The sequence below is a fragment of the Varanus komodoensis genome, unplaced genomic scaffold (genome assembly GCF_004798865.1).
Source record: "Varanus komodoensis strain SLA01 unplaced genomic scaffold, ASM479886v1 scaffold1, whole genome shotgun sequence".
In the NCBI taxonomy this organism is placed as follows: domain Eukaryota; kingdom Metazoa; phylum Chordata; class Lepidosauria; order Squamata; family Varanidae; genus Varanus; species Varanus komodoensis.
In genome coordinates this window covers 62,608,744-62,628,799 of record NW_025335268.1, presented here as the reverse complement: position 1 = coordinate 62,628,799, position 20,056 = coordinate 62,608,744, and the positions used below count along the sequence as shown (strand labels likewise).

Here is a 20,056-nt window from a genome sequence, read left to right as displayed (position 1 = left end):
GATCATGGCATCCGGTCTTCTCACTTCCTGGCAAATAGATGGGGAAGAAATGGAGGTAGTGACAAATTTTATTTTCCTGGGCTCCAAGATCACCGCAGACGGGGACTGCAGCCAAGAAATTAAAAGATGCTTGCTCCTGGGGAGGAAAGCTATGGCAAATCTAGACAGCATACTAAAAAGCAGAGACATCACCCTGCCAACAAAAGTGCGTATAGTCAAGGCTACGGTTTTCCCTGTTGCAATGTATGGCTGTGAAAGTTGGACCATAAGGAAGGCTGAGTGCCAAAGAATTGAGGCTTTTGAATTGTGGTGCTGGAGGAGATTCCTGTGAGTCCCTTGGACCGCAAGGCGATCAAACCGGTCAGTCGTAGAGGAGATCAACCCTGACTGCTCTTTAGAAGGCCAGATACTGAAGATGGAACTCAAATACTTTGGCCACCTAATGAGAAGGAAGGACTCGCTGAAGAAGAGCCTAATGCTGCGAACAATAGATGGCAAAAGAAGAAGGGGACAGCAGAGGATGAGGTGGCTGGATGGAGTCACTGAAGCAGTTGCTGTGAGCTTAAGTGGACTCTGGGGGATGGTGGAGGACAGGAAGGCCTGGAGGAATGTTGTCCATGGGGCCGCGATGGGTCGGACACAACTTCGCGACTAACAACAACACACAATATAAAACCAAATATATATGTCATTGTGCATTTATACAATTTATAATACTGTCCTTCATCACAAAATGATCCCGGCAAGTCATGGTGCACAAGTAGTATAAAACCACATGTGCACATCATTGGAGCACAGTACCTGTTCATGCCGAAGATGACAGAGGACACTTGATCCAACTCTGAAGACATCACCTTCGCAGAGGTGCAACTAAGCACCCACTCCCCATTCTGTCTACATCCCAGCAGAAGGCAGCAAGAGATGACTTTCACCTTCTGTTGGGGCTCAGGAGGACCAGATTTTAATCCTGTCCTCTGTCATGCCTCCATCTTCCACATAATAGGGCACACAGACAAGGCCTAGAGGATGCTCTTTGCCAAGAAGATGCTCTTGGCAAAGCCACTGGCTCAAAAGACAACCTTCAGGCAGGTTGAGGAGGAGGACATACATTTCTGCACTACTCCAAAGCAAAAGTGATCCTAAAATCCCCGTAGAAAACATGGTATAAAAAACACTTACACAAAAATTAAAAACATTCTACAAGAAAAATTCCAGGACAAATGTAAAAACCAGATCATGCTGTCAAGTGCCCCAGATCTTAACCCAGCACTGAAAGAATGACAATGTTCATTCCAGGTGGACCTCAGTAGGGAGAACATTCCACAGTTGGGTGAAACACCCCCGAGAAGGACTTTTCCCTTGTTGCTGCCTTTCAAGGGACAGCACGACACTCTGTAAGTGTGGGTCAGGCCAGTAAGTCCAATCCCACATTTTCAAAGGCACCCGTTTTAGCAAGAAGACAGAAAGAAAAGTTGATGGCAAATAAAAGCGAGTGCTGGAGAAAGTACTTGATTCCTCTGCTTCTCCCATCTATCATCTTCTCTACTTGTTTCCCAATATCTGTTGGGAAAATAGGTGTTTCTTTATGGTGGGGCAGGGGGAGAAATAATTATGCACAGCACAAGCACAACATCCCAACAAAATCCCTTGATTATTATTACAGTATGATTTCTATACTGCCCAACAGCCAAACTCTTTGGACAGTTTACAGCAGAATCCGATCAGTGCTGAATCAGCGAATGTCTAGTTCTGAACATAGTTAAGATTGTCTTTGCAGTAAAACAACACTTATCAAAATAACCTTGCTATACTAGGCGCAGAATTAATTAATTGTCCATGAGCCGAAAAAGCGTTAGGGCTAACAGGTGTGCTCCAAGAAATGAAACAATAATGCAAATACATTGTTGCACCTTTCTGCAAGGTGGCACTCTCCAAGTATGCTGGATGACAACTCCCAAAGCGTCTGTAACCATAGAGGCGAGCTGCTCCGACCTTAACAAAATGTGTATACACCCCAGATTGTAGTTTGAACTTGAAAGGAGCTATCCATGGTCCTGAATTGACTTTCTGAACTGATATCGGCACCAGCAGCTGCCACTGGTGTAAGGTACCAGCTCGGGGAAGATTGCATTCAGTGAAGATGCAAGTTAGTAATCTTCACAGATTGTTTGTTATCTGTGGCAACTCACCAGTAGAAATGCTCCTCCACCATTTTTGTTACAGCTCGAGAAACCGCTCTTTCATGTGGGCCAAGGTGTTTGTTTAAATTCACTCCAAGCTTCTCTTCCAAAAAATCAATAATGAACTCTGTGCCGGATACTTTCTTGCGGTTGTACTCAATCCATGGCATTTTCCCTTGAGGAGAAAGTTTTCCATCAAAGTAGTTCTAAGAAGAAAGGAGTTCCAAAACAAAAGCAAAACAGTATTAAAAAATCAGATGTAAAGTAATTTAGGTTCAGCTGCCCCTTTGACTCTAAACCTGCTGAGCAGCCCAGGACAAGGTATAGCTTCCTGCTCTCGTTTGTTAAACTAGAAGGAAAACCTAATTCCTTCCCAAAACTGCCTGCACTCTACAACTATCTCCTTCATGTGCCTTCCCAGTTAGCGACAGGATGGATACCAAGTGAAGAGGAACATACTGTGACTCCCCAGTCAAAGAAGTTCCCTTCCTAATACACTGGGGAGCTTCTGGCCCCAGAGCCAGTGCTGTGATGCAGCAAGCAGAAGTAGCCATAACAGAGGAGAGTATATGAAAGCAGAAATTTGGGTCTGGATGGTGCAGACATGCAAAAAATACAAGAATTTCTTTTTTAAAATGTTGGCCCTAACAGTGGGATGCAAATTGGAGCTTTGCATCATGGAACATAATATCTTCATCAGGAATATCTTTTAGGTGCAAGCTCCTGTCTCTTGACCCAGTATATTTTTTAGGCCAGTGTTAAATCAAAGTATGTCTTAGGGAGGAAAGTCACAAAGAGTGAGCTGGTCTTCAGCTGGGCCTTCCAGACTTTGAGGGCCAAAATAGACATCAGTTTAAATCCATATCTAACACTCAGGTCTTCTTTTTCTTTCATTTTAAAATGAATTGGCTCAGGGGGACCAACCCAGTTCGGGACGCAAGCATGTAGCTTAGGAATATATTAAGAATGCAGCCATTCTGTCTATAATACTGTAGGAATGGAAGAAAATTCTATTAGATATGGATCTACAGTTTTGTCCATTTTGGTCTTTTGCTTGTGTGAAGGTTAGCTATGAGATACCCCCACCATCATCCTTAATCTCATTCGAGTTTAATAAGGAGAGGCAGCTAGCCGTGTGAAGCAAGAAGTATCATGCTCTAAGCTGAGACCCAAATGTAGTCCTTAGTCCTTCAAGATTTCTAGGATGGGTAAGGGAATCCCTTCTGCCTGCTAATTCTGCAGCTTATTTTCTTATCCCCTGCAGAGAAGAATTGAAATTCTGATCCCCCAAAGAGGTAGCAGAGGTTTAAGACAAGTGAAATAGCAAAGAAGGAACAAGAAAGGAAACACATATAGCCTGCTAAGTGGTTGACTTGTTTTGAAATACAATGCAGGAAAAGCCACTGCATTATAAGTCACTGCAAGAAACCCAGTGATGCAGGCCAGAAAAATAATCTGTGGAGATGCATGGCTGCTACATTTTCATGCAGAACATGCTCTCATTTTAGAACAGCATTGTTTGCTAAAATCAGTTAGTAACATAATGAATGGGCATCACGTCAGTCCACCTGATCCTATGGAAAGGATACTTATGAGTCAAACCTAAAATCAAAATTGTAATTGTTTGTTCAAGAAACTATCCCTATGAAACACATTGATATATCAGCATATTAAATTCAGAAGGCTGAACCAGACCAAGTTAGTTGCACTTCATTAGTTGCATTGAAATGCTTGTTCAAAGTTGTTAGTCATAACTTGTGCGAGTTTCTATTTAAATGCCTGGGACTTAAGAACAACGAAGGGCTAAATATTACCACCACCACACCCCAACTAAGAATTAAAAATAGGTGGGACTGTACTGGTGCCAATGTAGAAATTAGCCTTTTATTTATTTTTTATTTTCTTGCCTTTTTAAAACACGGGGTGGGGGAATTATGAGCTAGGAAACAGCTGGATAGGACGGTTTACTCTTACCCAGCCTGTACTTCTCTGAATCAGGACCCTTCCTACTTAGCTATAAAAAAGAGCATCAGTTGTGTACTATACATCTAACATACTATGTCCTTTGGCCCTTACTTAGTCTACATCTATCAAGATGCATTACAGTGGTACCTCAGCTCACAAATGCCTCAGTTCATGACCAAATTGGGTCGTGAACAGAAATTTAGGAAAATAATTTCCTCAGGTTGCGAACTCTGAATCAGGTGACAATCGCGATCATGCCCCTCTTCCCTGCACAAGTGCACTTGCGATCACACCCATCTCTCCCCAGCATGCCCGTGATTGCGCCCGTCTTCCCTATGATTAAAAAAATATTTATAGAACGGAATAACCTTATTTACATTGAACCTTATGGGGAAATTTGACTTGGCTCATGGCCAATTAGGGTCGCAACCAGAGTCGTGGAATGGATTAAGTTTGTGAGCCAATGTACCACTGTATTAGTTTTCTGTGCATTAAAATCTCAACAACTTAAGTGAATAGTATGCTACTGTTATTTAGCTTATTACATTTATATGCTAATTTCCCTCCAACATATCAAGGCACAGTGCAAGTTCCTCCTTTCTTTCCATTTTATCACACCTTAAAATATTTGCAAGTATTTCAAAAGAAATAATTCCTAAGCAAACCTTTTAATTTTCTTGAAAGCTAGATTTCAACCATATGACTTCTCTGTTATCAATTTGCTTTCCCTAGTGAAATATTCCATTTCTACTCTTGGCTATTCTTGGGGGGATTGAGGTATTTGTATATAATTAAAATGGCATTCAGTTAAATATATCTGATGAGTCAGATTTTAATCAGTTGATACAGCAGAACATTTTCAGCAGTATCTTCCAATTCAAAATTTTCCACAAAATTCACATCACTGTTCACCACATCCCTGTGTCAACAAAGAAAAAGAAAGCTTTTCATTATGGTTCCAAAATTAGTCAAGATGAATATTTTCTTGCCACATGAAGTGGTGTCAATGATATAATCCTGAAAAAAGTAAAATGAGGAGAGAGCGATATTAAGAGAGATATTTTCTCTGAAAGCCCCAATTCTTAGCAGAACTTTCTAGGAAGTTCAAGGTGTTGCAAAAATCATGTTCTGTGTTCACACAGCAAAAAGGCAGAAACTATCTGGATTGTGTTTCTCCAGCTACTGTGCTTTGAACTGATCCCACGTCTAAGGAAATTCAGACCACTGGCTCCTCTAACAATGACTGGGGGTGGCTTCCCAGTGAATCAGGCAGAGGTCTTCCTTCCAGCTAAGATTCTTTACTGGAGATGCCAGAAACTGAATCCAAGTCTTCCTGCGTGCACAGCAGCTGGGCTACAATTGAGCTATGTCTCTTCGTCCTCAAATAGAAGGATATGTCTAGGATGTTGCTAGGCAATCAACAGATGCTCCCTTATCTATCAAAGACTTGTTTGTTCTTTGTGCCACATTCTCCTTGACTTAAGCATATTTCTTCATGCAGTTCAGTTTTCCTCTTTTAATTATATGTTATTAGAGCTAGGGTGAAATACAAGCTGCTGCCATTTAAGCAATTCAGGGCACACACTTATACATCTTTACACAGAAAATGTACTACAACTTCCAGCATCCCCAGCCAGCATCTTTTACAGAAGTATTGACCTCACTTGATCAGGTCACCCTGACTCAAAGCAAAATTGTGAAACAACCCCCACCAGGTTCTGCACCTCTGTGAGCTAAAACAGATATTATTTTAAATCTATCCCTAGCTGCTACATTTCATTTCTACTCCAGATTTTATGCAGGAAACCCAGTCTGGATCAGAACCTTAGTGAGGGGTTAAGTTCAAAATGGATCTCATGCACCTAACAGGAAAAATCTGTGAGAAAGAAAGCTACTAGGTATAGATTTAAAGCAATGTTTGTTTTGGTGCAATTAGATGGCAAAAAACCTTCTGATAATCAAGGAATGACTATGAAATAATTGCTTCTTAAAAGCAATTGGATTTCTCTGCCCCTGGAATGGCAAAGGCCACATACAAAATGTACTAACACAGCTGTCTCTGCATGAATCTCTATTTTGCTTGTTTTACAAAACTGTATTCTTTTTTGGTAACCCTCTGCTGTAGTTAGGCACACTTTCCCTTATGTGCATGAAAGTCTCACTTTCTCTTGTTTCTCTTATCCCTCAGTATTTCTCCACTGAACTTCATGAGCTCAATAGTCATTCATACTTCTCTCTTGGGACATTGGGCTGTTTGTTGGATCAGGTTAAAAACCAACAAATGCGCAAGGCAGTTATGCAACTTTACACCCTTACAATAGTGACTTTATTAGTGCAGCAGAACATCTCCTTTCTCAGTAAAATCTGGAAGCAGCAAGAGGCATGATGTATCAGAAAACCATTACATAAAGAGAAGTCTATGCTGTTACGATAGGTGGAAATGTACCAATTCATTTTAAATAGGTAAATGAATAAAATGTTATTTTAAAAGGAAAAGCATGTTTTTTCTCTCATCAGAATTATTACTTTTATTTATGGACAAACATAATTATCAATCAGCTAAAGGTTGAAGTTTAAGTAGCTTAAGTAGTTTAACTACTTTAAGTTCAAGTTTAAGCAGTTGATAGCCCTGAGAAGGATAAAACAAGGATATAAGTCACACATGGCATAGCACATATCATGACTGCACCACTTAGCCATATCAATGAGAGATCACTTTGAAAGCACCTCCACCCCTCAAATCCACCTACATAGCAAGGGCAAGTCTACCTGTTTGAGTAGAGAAGCGTTCTGCTTTCTGCAAGCAGAAGTGGGATGCGGAAGCGCCTTCCAATAAGCAACTGTGATGTACATTCCAAGATGGTACAGTCGTTCAGTGATGGTACTATGTGAGCGCTTTCTCATCTGAATTTGCTTTTACACAAAGCATTCACAAGCTGGTGGTCACTGGATGTTTTGAACTACAACTCCCTTAATTTCGGATCATGAGTCCAGCCATCTGGATAGCTCCAAAACATTTAGCCAAAGGCCACCAGGATGGGGAAAGCAGGATTAGACAAATATAGATCCCCCAGCAAGACAAATGTTCCCAGGCTAGTAGCTTCAGTGTAAGTAGCTAAAATGCAGCATAATAGAATGTGCAGAAGTATACCTGGTAGGGCAAATCAGCCATCCTCAAATACGTTTCCATTTTCAAGCAGAAAGGAGATAAACTGGGTGCACCATTGTTTGGCCTTGAAAACTGATGCAGAATGATAGCATCTTTTGAATCAACCTCTTGTTCTTTCCTATATGAAAAACAAGAGAGCAAGTTTTATATAACAGAATCCATCATGGATTAGATAGAGCATCAATATGTTGGATAAACAAGGTATGATGCATCTTGCTGAGCCACAACTTCTGTCTGCCTCTTAATATGCTACTGCCATTTCTTATTCAGCATCTGTGAGGTCACTAAGAAGCTCTTTGGAGAATGAGGATAAAGTAAGCCAAGCTGAATTCGTATTAGAAATATCTAAACAATTTGCACAATTAAATCCATATATACATTGGTTCATATACTTTACCATGAGGATGACAATATTAGATATAGGATTTCCATGCTGTCTAAAAATGGCCTAGGTATGAGACAGAGGCCTTTGTGTGTTTACTGTTTATGCAGAAGTACTTTAAAGTCATCTGAATATGAAGCTGCAGAGTTACTTATGCAGTACTTATGATGATTTGGAAGAGAAGTTGGCACACAGAAGGCACTCTAAAAAACCTCTAAAGGTAAAGCATCAAGATGCCCACACTTCTCAAGGTAGCATAAACACCTGCTTTCCCCCTTGCTGTCATGATCTTAGCCCACTGAACAAGTGTCTTCCAAGGACTGATTTAATTTGCTCAAACTGTGGGAACCCCTTTCAAAATAAACTATAATCCCACCAAGAGGCAATCTCAGACTGCAACCCTACCCTGGAAAAGCCTGGCTTTGGGTAGTGGGCAAGGGAATCCATATGCAGAGAATCTCAACCCACTTTTTTTAAGCAAGGTTTTTCTAAGCTCCTCAGGTTGCTCAAACTGATCAGAATACGCACAGAAAATCTCTGATTAAAAGCTGAGAAGAAGAAATAGCTACTTATGTCTATTCATCACATTAGGATAGTGGTGCATGTTTTGTCTGTATCTGTTTCATTCTCACAACACTCCTGTGAGGTAGGTTAACCTTTGCAACTGTGACTGGTCCAACACCACCTTGCAAACATGGCTGAGCAGGTATTTGAACCTGAGACCCTCTGATCCTAACCTGATGGCCTGAACACTAGACCACACTCGCTGTCCAAGATACTCTGCTGCCTCTGCCACCTCCACCCACTTTCCCACCTGGTTAGCTGCTGCCTCTTCCAGCCATGGCAGCGAAGTCCACCAACAATTATAATCAGCATGGACAGAGGAAGTTTCCTACAGTGACTGCTCTAGGGCAGGGGTGGGCTGCTTCAGGAGCCAATTTCAACCCCCAGAAGCTGCTCCAACTGATCTTCAGTAGCAGCAGCAAACAATGGCTGGGTTCAAACATCATAAGATGCCATGGTGATTTTTTTTATTTTTTTAGCATATCAATCTGTCATATTGTCTGAACCTAGTCATGGTATTTCATCACAATGAGTTTGGTCTTCAGAAGCTACATTAAGAAACAATGGTTTGTTCTATGGTTTCTCTGTACCACCATGGCTTGTCATGTTGTTTCAACCCAGGATCATGATTTCCATGGTCCTGGTATGCAACTACCAGAGATACACCTTGGATTGAATTTCAGGCATAGTGGCTGATGGGATGCATGCCAACAATATATGGACTGCATGAAGAAGATGGAAACCACAATAAAGTAGAAACCATTTAATAGGCTGTTGGGTAGATCATGGTAAAAAAAAAAAAAAAACACAGCCTTCCTTTTAAAACTACTTTTTTGAGGGGGAGAACTAATGTTGCCATTTGTCACTGAAATTTAGTTGCAAACAGTCCACTAGTTTTGTCCCCACTTCAGGACCTCAGTTAAGGCCAGAGGCACTGCAGAGAGCCCTCTGGGACATCAGTTGCCCACCCCTGCTCTAGAGTGGTGACAACTTGTACATGGTGCCACCATATAGCAACCACTCCGAGAAACCATTCTAAGGCACAGACTTACCCACCCACCCCGTTTTCCACTGAGACATGCAGTTCAGTGCCTGAGACGGGCACTTCTCCCTGCATCCTGGCAGGCCTCTTTAAAGGGGAGAGAGAGCAAGTTGAGTGGCCTCACTCCCTGAGCTTTGTCCTTCCTACTAAGATGCACCATGCAGGTATAGATCACTGGGCACTGTCCATCCATTTCCTTCCCTGGTGTGGCACAAGGACAGAAGAGAGTTCACAAACCAAAGCAACCCCAGAGAAAGCCGTTCTATTTTTCTCCTTTTGTGTTGTTCCAGTTTTGGTTTTACATGATAAAAATGAAAGACAGTAAGCAAGGCGGTAAATGAGTTACAGTCGCCCACCCACTCGTTCACAGCGCTGCATGTGCAACCCCAGGATGGTTGGTCAGGCTCTTTAGCCCTGGAGGCCGCCCTGCCAATAAACTTATCACTACATGCAGCTTTGCTCATTCGCAGCACACGAAGCATAGTCATTCCAGGGCTCATCAGTCTCTGGTCTGCTCATCAGTTCTGGCTGAGGGACTCAGCACTTACGGAATATGCCACCCTTCATAATGCACTCTCCCAATTTCAGCCAGCGTCACACTCCAGCCTGCTTCCAGGATACTAGACTTGAGCTGCAGTTCATGGCAGGGAGAAGACGCTGACTTTAAGGCTCTGATAATCATTAAAGCTGATGCAGTTAAAGAAATCAAAAACACTGCTTAGAGTGAAACAAGTATAGCCGCCGGGTCCTTTCCCCTCTTGTCCATCCACTCTCCTCTTGACAAATTTTCATGAGTTACCTGTACAAAACCCTTCTCAACTCCAAACTGTGCCCTCTCTGTGGCAATCAGAACAACAAGTATTGCTAGCACCACCACAAAAACATCTGTTCTTGGCCTGCACTGGGTTCTCCTGTTCCCTTCATCTGCAGAGCAGGGAGAGAATTTCACACAGCCAGTGACACTGTGAAACAATCTCCTCCCATGGTACTTTCAAGCCTCTGTTCCTAGTACAGAAGTCTGTCAAATAAGTTTGCCTGGCCCCACTTATCGATTAGGGATGCAGAGTTCCCATGAACACACAGCATCAACAGGCACTTTCACTGTCCCGTGGTCTCCAAGCAGAGGTCAAAAGGGCCTCTGCTCACATCTTTGTTTTGTCCAAAGACTGATGCATGCCTTGACTGGTGTCCAAGCACTAAACAAATGCATAAATGGCTGCAGTTGCTATTTCCTGCTCACAACCACAGAAAGATCACTTATGGACTAATGGTATTTTGGAGCACTGATTAGCCAACATTAGTACAAGAACTGTCTCCTCTGATGACTCAGGCAACACAAAGAGTACTTCAGGATCAATCTGCCTGGCTAACTGATTCTACAGGCTTGCTGAAAATGTAGCATAATATGTTGGCATGGTAGGTAGCAGGTTGGACTAAGAACCTGGAAGAAATCGGTGTGCCAGCTGCCACCAGGCCATGAAGCTCCGTGGGTGATTTCAGGCCAGTCACTAATTCTCAGTCTAATCCGTCAGACAGGCTTGTTGCTGTGAGGATAAAATGGAGCTATGGAGCCATCTTGGGTTCCTCACAAAAGGGGAAAAGATGGGATATACATACAATGTCAAACATAAAGCCATGCTTTCCCTTTCTCAGATTATTCTTGATATTTATTGATTCTAGGCCAATAACTCATTTTTGCATCATCTCCTCTCCTACCTTATACGTGACTTTTAATATTCTAAGAGCATCATCTGATGCTGCCCATTCACCAGCAGAACCCACCGCTGGGACATGAGAAACTAGCACTTCCTAAAGTAACAGGAAATAAACTGAATTGTGCATTTCCAAAACAGATCAGGTCAGCTAAGCCACCAAGAAGGGAGCTGCTGATCTGCCCTGTTTTGGAAATGAGCATTCCGACCCACTTGCAGGGTTGCTGTCAGAAGCACTGGATTCCTGTTCTGCTGGTAGAGGGGTCTATGGCAGCAGAGGTGCAGGGCTGGCATCGACTACAAGCTTAAGGATCTGCTTTGGAGATGCTATTTTGCATCAGTGCACAAAGTACTAGGATATCACATATATGCATCTGTTTACTTCTGCTTAGCACAAAGATGGCTCTGCACCTACAGGAACAAATATATCTGAATAATCTCTGCTTTTCTTCCCAGGCATTGTCTAGATATATAGCAGCAATGCTTTGCCAGGTTCCATCCCAAGAGAACCAAGCTTGGAACCACCATTAACAAGTATGGTTTACAGCAATAATAAAGCTGCTGCACCATATGGCATTGATAAACTTCAGGTCCTGGTCTACAACAATCACACCCAAGTGACCAATAGACGCATGCATGTCCCATATTCCACTTTGTTGATTGTAGCATTTACAATAAGCCATACAATAGAGAAAGAATAGCAGGTTGTAAAATTAATTTATTGAATGATAAATACTTCTCGGATAAAATACATTCACTCTATCCAACAAAGGTCAGGTACGTCATAAAACTCAGTTACAACCTGAGCCAAAAATCAAGCAGTGAACCTATTAATGTTTCTCTGAAGGCCCAATGGATTCAATGGAATTTACAATTCAAGTAGTAGATTTAGGAGCATAATCAAATTTTGATTACTAAATTGTTACTAACCTATCCACAACTGCTTAGGAATAAGCCACTTCTACATCAGACTAAATATGCCTAAGATTGTGTTGTTTACAGTAATTACTCATACTCACTGATTTCAGTGGACCTCTTAGGTGAGCATGCAGCTTTTGTATGATATATTCAATTAGCAACTTTACCAGAGTTTTAAAGCCTACAAGTTACCCATCCAATAGAAATGGCAGGATACTCAACAAAACAAAAACAAAACAACCCCCCAACCTACAGGATTAAGAGGCAAGTTCTTAAATTAAAAAGCATTATTGGATTTTAAAATATGTTATTAAATATGGGTATAACACAATGAAATTAAATGAGAACATAAATTAAAATTTTAATAGCTAAACCTAAACTAACAATTTTGTGGTTCAAATATTCTCCACTAGCAAGTAACAAAAGTTTTGAGCTCACAGCAACAGACATTGTGAATAAACTAAGAAATTACTGATGTAATCCTATGCATGCTCCCATTGATTTATTGAACTCAATGGGATTTACTTCCAAGCAATATGTATAGAATTGCCCTCTACAGCAGACGATTCTGTTAAAGGGTCCGATGCCCCTCATGTGGCCTTATTGCCTGACACCAGAGTACCTTTCTTGTTCAGAAAGGGGCTTCAGGATCGAAGGGCAAATCGGCTAAATGCACAGCCAAATAATTCAAAATGCCAGTGTGGATAGTGTTGGATGATGACCAGGAAACCCCTGGGCCTGTAAGTCTCAGTTTAAGGGTGTTTCCACACAAGGCTTTATCTGGGTTTCGAAGACAGCACTGTTTTCCATTTCTAATCCTCCCATACTTTCCAATCACTTCTTCTTTCTTTCCACAAAACCCCAAAAGGCGTTAAAGCTACATCGCTGCACAATATATTTTGACTGTCAGCAAGAGGATGAAGCCGGGACAGGCACAGCATGCAGGATCCGCACTGGGGCTACTGCATAATGGCAAGTTCTTGTGCCTGCTTGCTCTGTCCGTGCTCATGCAGAGGTACGTACGTCAACAACGTAAGAGCAATGTATATGTTGTTGTGTTGGGGCAAAAGTGGAACAGAAGTGCAGAAATAAAATATATTCAATCTGACTCAAATAAGCCAGAGTCAGCTCAGTTCTCAGACTATTAATAACTTTTGTATATTTCTCTTGAACATTTGTATGGTTATATTCCAGTTTTTATTCCATGTTGGAATGACAGGTGCTTTAGCATTGTTTTAAGCTTAAGAGGTGTCAACATTAGCTTGGTGTCATCGGATTATTTTTTCATTAATGGCTGAATCTGGGGCTTCCATCATAGATCTACAGCTGATGCATCTATCTGTGCAGTGAAATATAATAGGCAATGTTAATGCTCCCTTTGAGGCAGAATGATACTTTCTCTCTCCCTTTATGCTAGTTTTTGAGCCTGGCCAAAGTTATAGCTGGCTACTTGGAAGACCCTAAAACTGATGAAACTTCTGCCAAAGTCAACAACCACATGTGAAGTTCTCCTATCTAGATCAACAACTTGGGCTGCATGCATCAGGTAGCCACCTGTCTGACTTCAGAAATCTAAAAGACTATCCGAGGACCATTTTTTGCTTAAATGACTGCCTACTCCAAGCCTGGCTTAAAAGAAATGAGCAACGGAATTCCCAACTTGGAAGAACTATTTATTTCTTTATTTTGTGTTCCAAAAGTCCTTGGAAAAAGTGCCAAGGCACTGTACTACCCGTCACTTTTGCTAATTAAGCCAGCAATCCTATATCCATGCACCTAGTAATAACTCACCTAGACTCAATGGCATTTATTTCTGAGTAGTCATTTACAGGATTGCACTTGTAATGGTCTATGGCCTCATCTGGTGTTTCCATCTCCTGTTTGCTGCCCACTGGGAGTCATGAAATCATTTAAACTATTCTGCATGCTTGTTCCAAGTAAGACTAACTCTGGATACAACTCTGTCCCTCTACAGCTCTCAAGACAAACCCTAACCTTATACGAACATCTGCCTAACTTTTATAGGGTGCTGCAATTATCTAACAAACCAATCTACAGATTATACAGCAAACAATCTCAGCGGAATAGCAACAAACATTAAGAGGATTCCCGGCTGCAAAACAAGGTTATTTGTGAGCAGTTACTGGACTGGTACTGAATCTAACTAACCACTGGATACCGAGTCAGATGTGCTGACTTGCCTCTTGTCTTCAGCTGAAACATCTGAAGGACATGTGTTCAAAACTTAAGAAAATTACTAGCTACACATTTTAAAAGTTGCAGACAGTCATTCTGGTCCGCATGCAGAAGGGAAACCATAAGCCATGGTGACTGCTAAGCCAGGGATGGTTTCTCATGTTGTCTGAACCCACCAGCATGATTGTTAATCACTCTGACTGTGTTCAGACAATAAGCCAAACTTCCCCTAACTTCTAAATCACCATGGCCTATCACATTGCATGAACCAAACCAACCAATGCATTTTAGTAGGACCAATTAAATTTATTTATTTATTAACACTTTTGTATGCCTTCACAATAGCCTCATAGCTCTCTGGACAGTTTACATAATAAAACCATAGCAAAACATAAAAACTACATAAAGAAAACAATGAAAACATCAATACCAGTAAACAATACAACATCCCCATCAAAGCAGGGGCACTAGGTAGTAGCATACATTAAAGTGCTACAATGCAACATGGTCAAGCTTCCAGGTTCCCCAGTACTTCTGTCTGGACTAGATATTGGCATTCCTGCCTGCTTCCCATCTCTACCTTAAGAAAAGGGGAAAAGGGGAGAAAAAAGGGTGGCATGTTGGAAATGTCCACAGCCTACAGTTTTTAACAAGCTCCATACTATGGCACAAAAAAATCATGCAAGCCAACACAACGCATATCCCAAGAGTGCACAGCTCTCTTTCGAATGGAACTGTTAGCTGCATAAAATCTGGAAAAATGTTTCATTTTGATTCAACACCCCTTCACCCCTACTCACTGCCCCCTAGACTTTTTTCTATTTTGAAGATAAAAAGCACACATTTTAATTATGCTTATCGACTGATTGATCGATTGCATTGTAAACCTCATACAGTTAATTTATGTAGATATTTCAGGGCATAAACAGCTTCCCCCCCCCACAAGCACATACGTTCAGACACGTGATATATAAATCATTGACACAACCTACTAGTGGACATTAGCCAGCACCCACCCCCATTTACACTGTGCCTTTATACTTAACCTAGTGCAATATTTGGGTATGCAAAACATTTTATAACCCCATCACAAGGAGACACACCCCTATAAGGTAGGCCATATGCAGGGCTGACTTTTACAAACTGCAGTGCTGGGATATTATTCCTCCCCTAGCGTGCAGCCTGAAAACATAACAGGAGTAGACAGCTGGTCTTGGCCCTGACCACACCTACAGATCTCAACATATCTCACTTTCATTTGTGTAACACTTCTCATAAGCAACGGTGAGGATCCAGACTGTTTGCAAATCATCCCCAGCGGATCTCCCCGCCCCCCCCACCTTCGCTCCAGTCCGTAATCATCCGGGGCCAGAATGCTCTCTGCATGTGCTCAGAAACCCTTTCCAAGTATTTCAGAGAGTCCAGGGCTGAGTGCTGCAATATGAATGCAGGGGGCGGGGGTTTGGGGGGGAGGAGGGGGCGCTGCTGAACTTCCCCTCAGAATAAGGCCTGCATCTCTAGACGTGATCCTGTGAAAGCTAGAACTAATGCCGTGGCGGGGCGTGCAGGAGGCCGAGAGTTTTGGTTGTTCCGGTGTTTGGAGGATTATCGCCATTTAATCGATGCGTGATGGCCGATCACGACCAGCACGTCCCTCCCCTCCCCGGCGAGGAAAAGCCCGCACTAGAGGAAAGCATACCCCTCACTATTGCTGCCCTTGCTGGGCTATTTGCCTCTATTCTCTCCGCGTCCCAAAGGCCTGCCCGGGCCTCCCTCGCTCACCTAATGGCCAGGAGTTCGTGCAGCAGATACGCGGCGGCGGCGAGCAGGGCTCCCCCTGTCAAGTAGAGCGTTTTCTTCCACCACGAATCAGCGCCCAGCCCTGCCATGCTCCCGCCGTAATCCTGCAGAGGGAAGGCGATGATCTCCCCATAAAAAGAGAAGCGCTCGTCGGACCCCGCGCACCACAGGCTTTGATTCCGGCTTAGGTCCACCACGCACGACCTGGACGAGGCGAAGCCAACCCCCCAGGGCATGCTGCGCGGCGCGGCGCGGGCGTTGCTGGCTCCCGATTCCCCTCCGGTCGGCGACGACGCCAGGGCCGTCTGCATGGGGGAGAAGCGGGCGGCGTCAAGGTGACGGCGAGCGGAGGGTTTGGCAGCGCTGGAGGAGGAGGAAGAGGAGGACGGGCAGGGCAGGGAAGGAGCGTGCAGCCGCGGCGGGTCTCCCTGGCGGTCTCTACAGCGGCGGCGGCGGCTGCATCACCGCCACCGGAGGCGGCGGCGGCGGCGGCACTTTCCTTCCGCGGCTGCCTCTGGCTTTGTGTCTTTGCATGGAGGAGGGGGGGTGATGTCATGGCTCACCCGCCTGCCGCTCTGCTGCCTAAAAATCTAGGAGCGGGGACTTGACCTCCCCGCCCCCAGCTGGCGCCTCCCCGTGGAGGGGCGGTGGGCGGGAGGACAGCGAAGGTCATCGGAAGCCAAGGACGACCTTTACGGCGAAGACTTCGGCGACGCGGCACAGGGCGTGGGGTTCAGATGGCGCGGAACTACAGCTCCCATCATCCCCCTGCCAGCGTAGCAGGAACTTGGCGAAAACTGCAACGCGGCTGACCCGGCCAAATGAAGCAACAAACAAGGTTGTTTTGCTAATTAGCCGCTGCTGCTCTTGTGTTTCTCTCCCGCAGCCAAAATGAGCATTAGCCTGGTCTAAGTCGCGTGGCTAGGCTTCAGGTGATGAATAGCATCCTTCGGTCCAGGAAGAGAAGGACGCGGGTTTCATCTGGTAAACAAAGCCCTGCTTTCTAACTGATACGTTTTCATTCAGCTTGCCCCTCCCACCACTACCAGCTCAGCTGTCCTTTTTATTATTGCTTTTTATTCCAAAAGAGAAAGCTAACACCAACATAACAAGTGACCCTGAGTTTGCAAACCGTGGAAAAATTATCCCAGGTCTATGGCCCTAGTTAGTAACTAAGGCTTGTGTCCAAAGTAAGATGCAATCATTTTAATGGAACTACTCCAAGTAGGACTAACATTAGCTACAGCCCATTTTTGCCATTTTGCCAAGATGTGTGAGCATTGTGAGGGCCGACTCGGACAGCTTGCCAGCAAGCTCTATTCATCTACACCTTCTTTGTCCCTGCAGGAGGGGATGGTAAGCATCCTTCCATTCAGTTCCAGGTCCTGCCTGCTGTGGAGTGCTTCCATGGGGTATTGTCTTTTCCTATTCTCCCTCTTCTTACCCAAGAATTCTTTAAACATGACCAAGGGCAAAAGAGGCAAATTCAGACACTGGGGTTCCTGGGTTGTTAGAGGTTCCCAGAAAGCCTCTTTGGCTGATGGATGGTATAGAAATAAATACTGAAATCATCAAAGCTCAGGATATAAGTTAGAGCAAGGCTAAAATGCAAGGCTACACGTCAAAAGCCTGTACGTGTGTCTTCCCAGTCATGAATCTGTTAGTTTAATATAACCAGCTATCTAGCATCTCTGTAAACCAGTTGCCTTTGTGCCCTGCTTTTTTACTTAAGAAATTCTACTAACCTAGTTTAAAAAAAAAAAAAACACCCTGTCCTTTTTCCATCAACATGTGCCTTTTTTTACAGTCAGCTTCCTGCCTTCTGCTTGAAAGGCTTCTATCTTACATATTTAAGAATGCCATCAGTAAAGTGGAACTAATATCAATACTTGGATAAAGGAAGCATCATTATGGGAACATGGTCATGCAAACGAACATAAATCAATGGACACAATAAAAGAATTGTACATTTACTGTATCTAACCTGACATGAATTAATTAGTATAGTGTTTACTTCTAAATCATAGGACCTGGGCATAACAGCTCCCCACGCCCATCTCAACCCACTTCTGGTGTGCCTGTGTGGTGTAGACAAGCATCTGGGAAACCTGGGCTCAAATCCACTTCCATGGGAACCTTGCCAGAAGACCTGGCTGATGGCTATTCTTACAAAGTTCACCTACAAGGTTGATAGGACAGAGTTAAGGGTGCTATCCTAGGCTTCTATCCTGGAATAGACTATGGCAAATTATTTTCACTGTGAACATGCCACTGTGAACAGGTTTGACTGGTCCCTTGCCCAACAATCTTTTATGAGAGAATGAAGTGGAAAATAGGGAAAGCATATGCCATTTTATTGCATGTAATTGGAACTAGGGGCTTGGTGCCAATGACTGCCCAGAAAAGATTAATCATATACTTTGCTTCAGAAACTAAGGCTGTAATTTCAATTCTTTTCTTATGCAGGATTTATAGAAAATATATACTGCCTGCAATAAATAAGCTGAAATTCCATGATACCTGTCAGTCAACATCCAGAAAACACCTAACTTTGCCACTTGCTTTTCAATTGAGCCAGTATGTGATGTTCATCAGCAATAGTAAAGCCAATTGGTTTTCTACCATACAGTACCAAGCTACAGCACTGAGTAGTTAACAGGGTACCAGAGCTGGACTGGAGCACAGGGTGAAATTCTAGTTCTTCATCTACAAGTGGCTGATATGAATAGGCCTGCCATGCATCAGAGACCTGAACTCCATGGGCCTTTGATTTTATGTAGCGCATAAACTTGTGTCAGAACATCTGGTCTTTTCTTGGCCAAACTACGAGAGATGTGTGACTGTTTTCCAAAAGAGCTTGTTAGTGTCCCATTCATTTAGAAAAACACAAAATTTCATCATCAATGCATTAAGACTGAAAGAGCTGCTCATTCAGAAATCTGGGGTGAGTTGTTCTAGTGTCCATAACTTTTGGAATCAGTGCTCCCACAGATATATGCATTTTCTTATGTGTATCAACTTTCCCCTGCTCATAAGTTGTTTCTCTCTAAACATTATTTTAACAGGAAATCCTAGATATCATGTTCACCCCTGAAGGCAAAGATCTAACCATTCTAAAGAAAAAAATGTGGCACTTGAATAGAGAGGCCTTACTGTCTTCTGTCAGCAATTTAATTTCAAGCATAAATGTTCCAGTTTAGTTTACTGGACAACTGAGGTAGATTTAATACCAGACTCTAGGGAAATTCATGGTTCCATGTTAGTACAGATGAAGACTACCACAGGCAAAGAACAGGGTCCTTTAAACACAGACTATCAGCTGTATCAATGGAGTACAGCAGTCAAAGAAGGCTACTGAAAAAGTCTTCATTCAGTGGGAACAATACAGTGAATATATGAGGCCTTTAACATGCTCCTTTACTAAGACTCTAGCTTCTGGACTTTTTGCAGGATTAAGATTGGCTCCTTTACACATTTTCCCATCATTTTTTCTTTCTCTTCCTTTATATATTCCATTACATCAACCACTACTGGACTTGTGCAAATACACAAGCATTTCATAGCACCTTTTCTAAATAATACCTGCCTTTCCTCAATCTAAAGAAAAGCTATAGACATAGTTACAAGGCATAATAGAGGCCGTGAAGGATGTGAACATTATGTAAAGCACCTGCAAACTACCAAGCAAGCAGTAAATGCCTTTGTGGAAAATCTCTTCATGAAGTTTACAGAATCATCAAATTTCCTTATGGTTACAAATCTGGAAAACTTCTCCATGCAAGCTTCTGTTGAGGAATTCCTTCATTAGCTAAGCATGGATAGAAATTCTCTGTTACACTGATTATCAGTTCTATCACAAACTCACATGAAATATTGAGAATAATATTTGATGGAATTATTGTTTCCAAAGCATGGTAAGACTATTTCAGCAAGAAGCATTTGTGGTTTACTCCTGAAACTCTTAACAGGTGCAATGCAAAATTTAAATCTTCACACTTTTGTAGCTTTGTGCCAGATTTATTTTCTAATTACTCTGACAATGCATGTTTCGAAAGCACATCTTCCAATCCAGGGTTCCTTAATGCTGGCAATAATAATCAGTAGAGACGTCTTTCCTGTGATTTTCTC

At 42.8% G+C, this 20,056-nt stretch overlaps 1 protein-coding gene across 1 annotated transcript in view; it reads right to left on the bottom strand.

Moving 5' to 3' along the window:
- Positions 1–16,198, bottom strand: part of FAXC (failed axon connections homolog, metaxin like GST domain containing) — a 29,796-nt gene extending 13,598 nt beyond the window's left edge. Inside the window, exons 1-3 of the mRNA XM_044427465.1 lie at positions 15,911–16,198; positions 7,297–7,432; positions 2,190–2,386 (exon numbers count right to left, since the gene is read on the bottom strand). Coding sequence (XP_044283400.1) covers positions 2,190–2,386; positions 7,297–7,432; positions 15,911–16,164 — 587 coding nt within the window. The 5' untranslated portion in view covers positions 16,165–16,198. The remainder of the gene's footprint in view (positions 1–2,189; positions 2,387–7,296; positions 7,433–15,910) is intronic.
- Between the last annotated feature and the right edge of the window lie 3,858 nt (positions 16,199–20,056).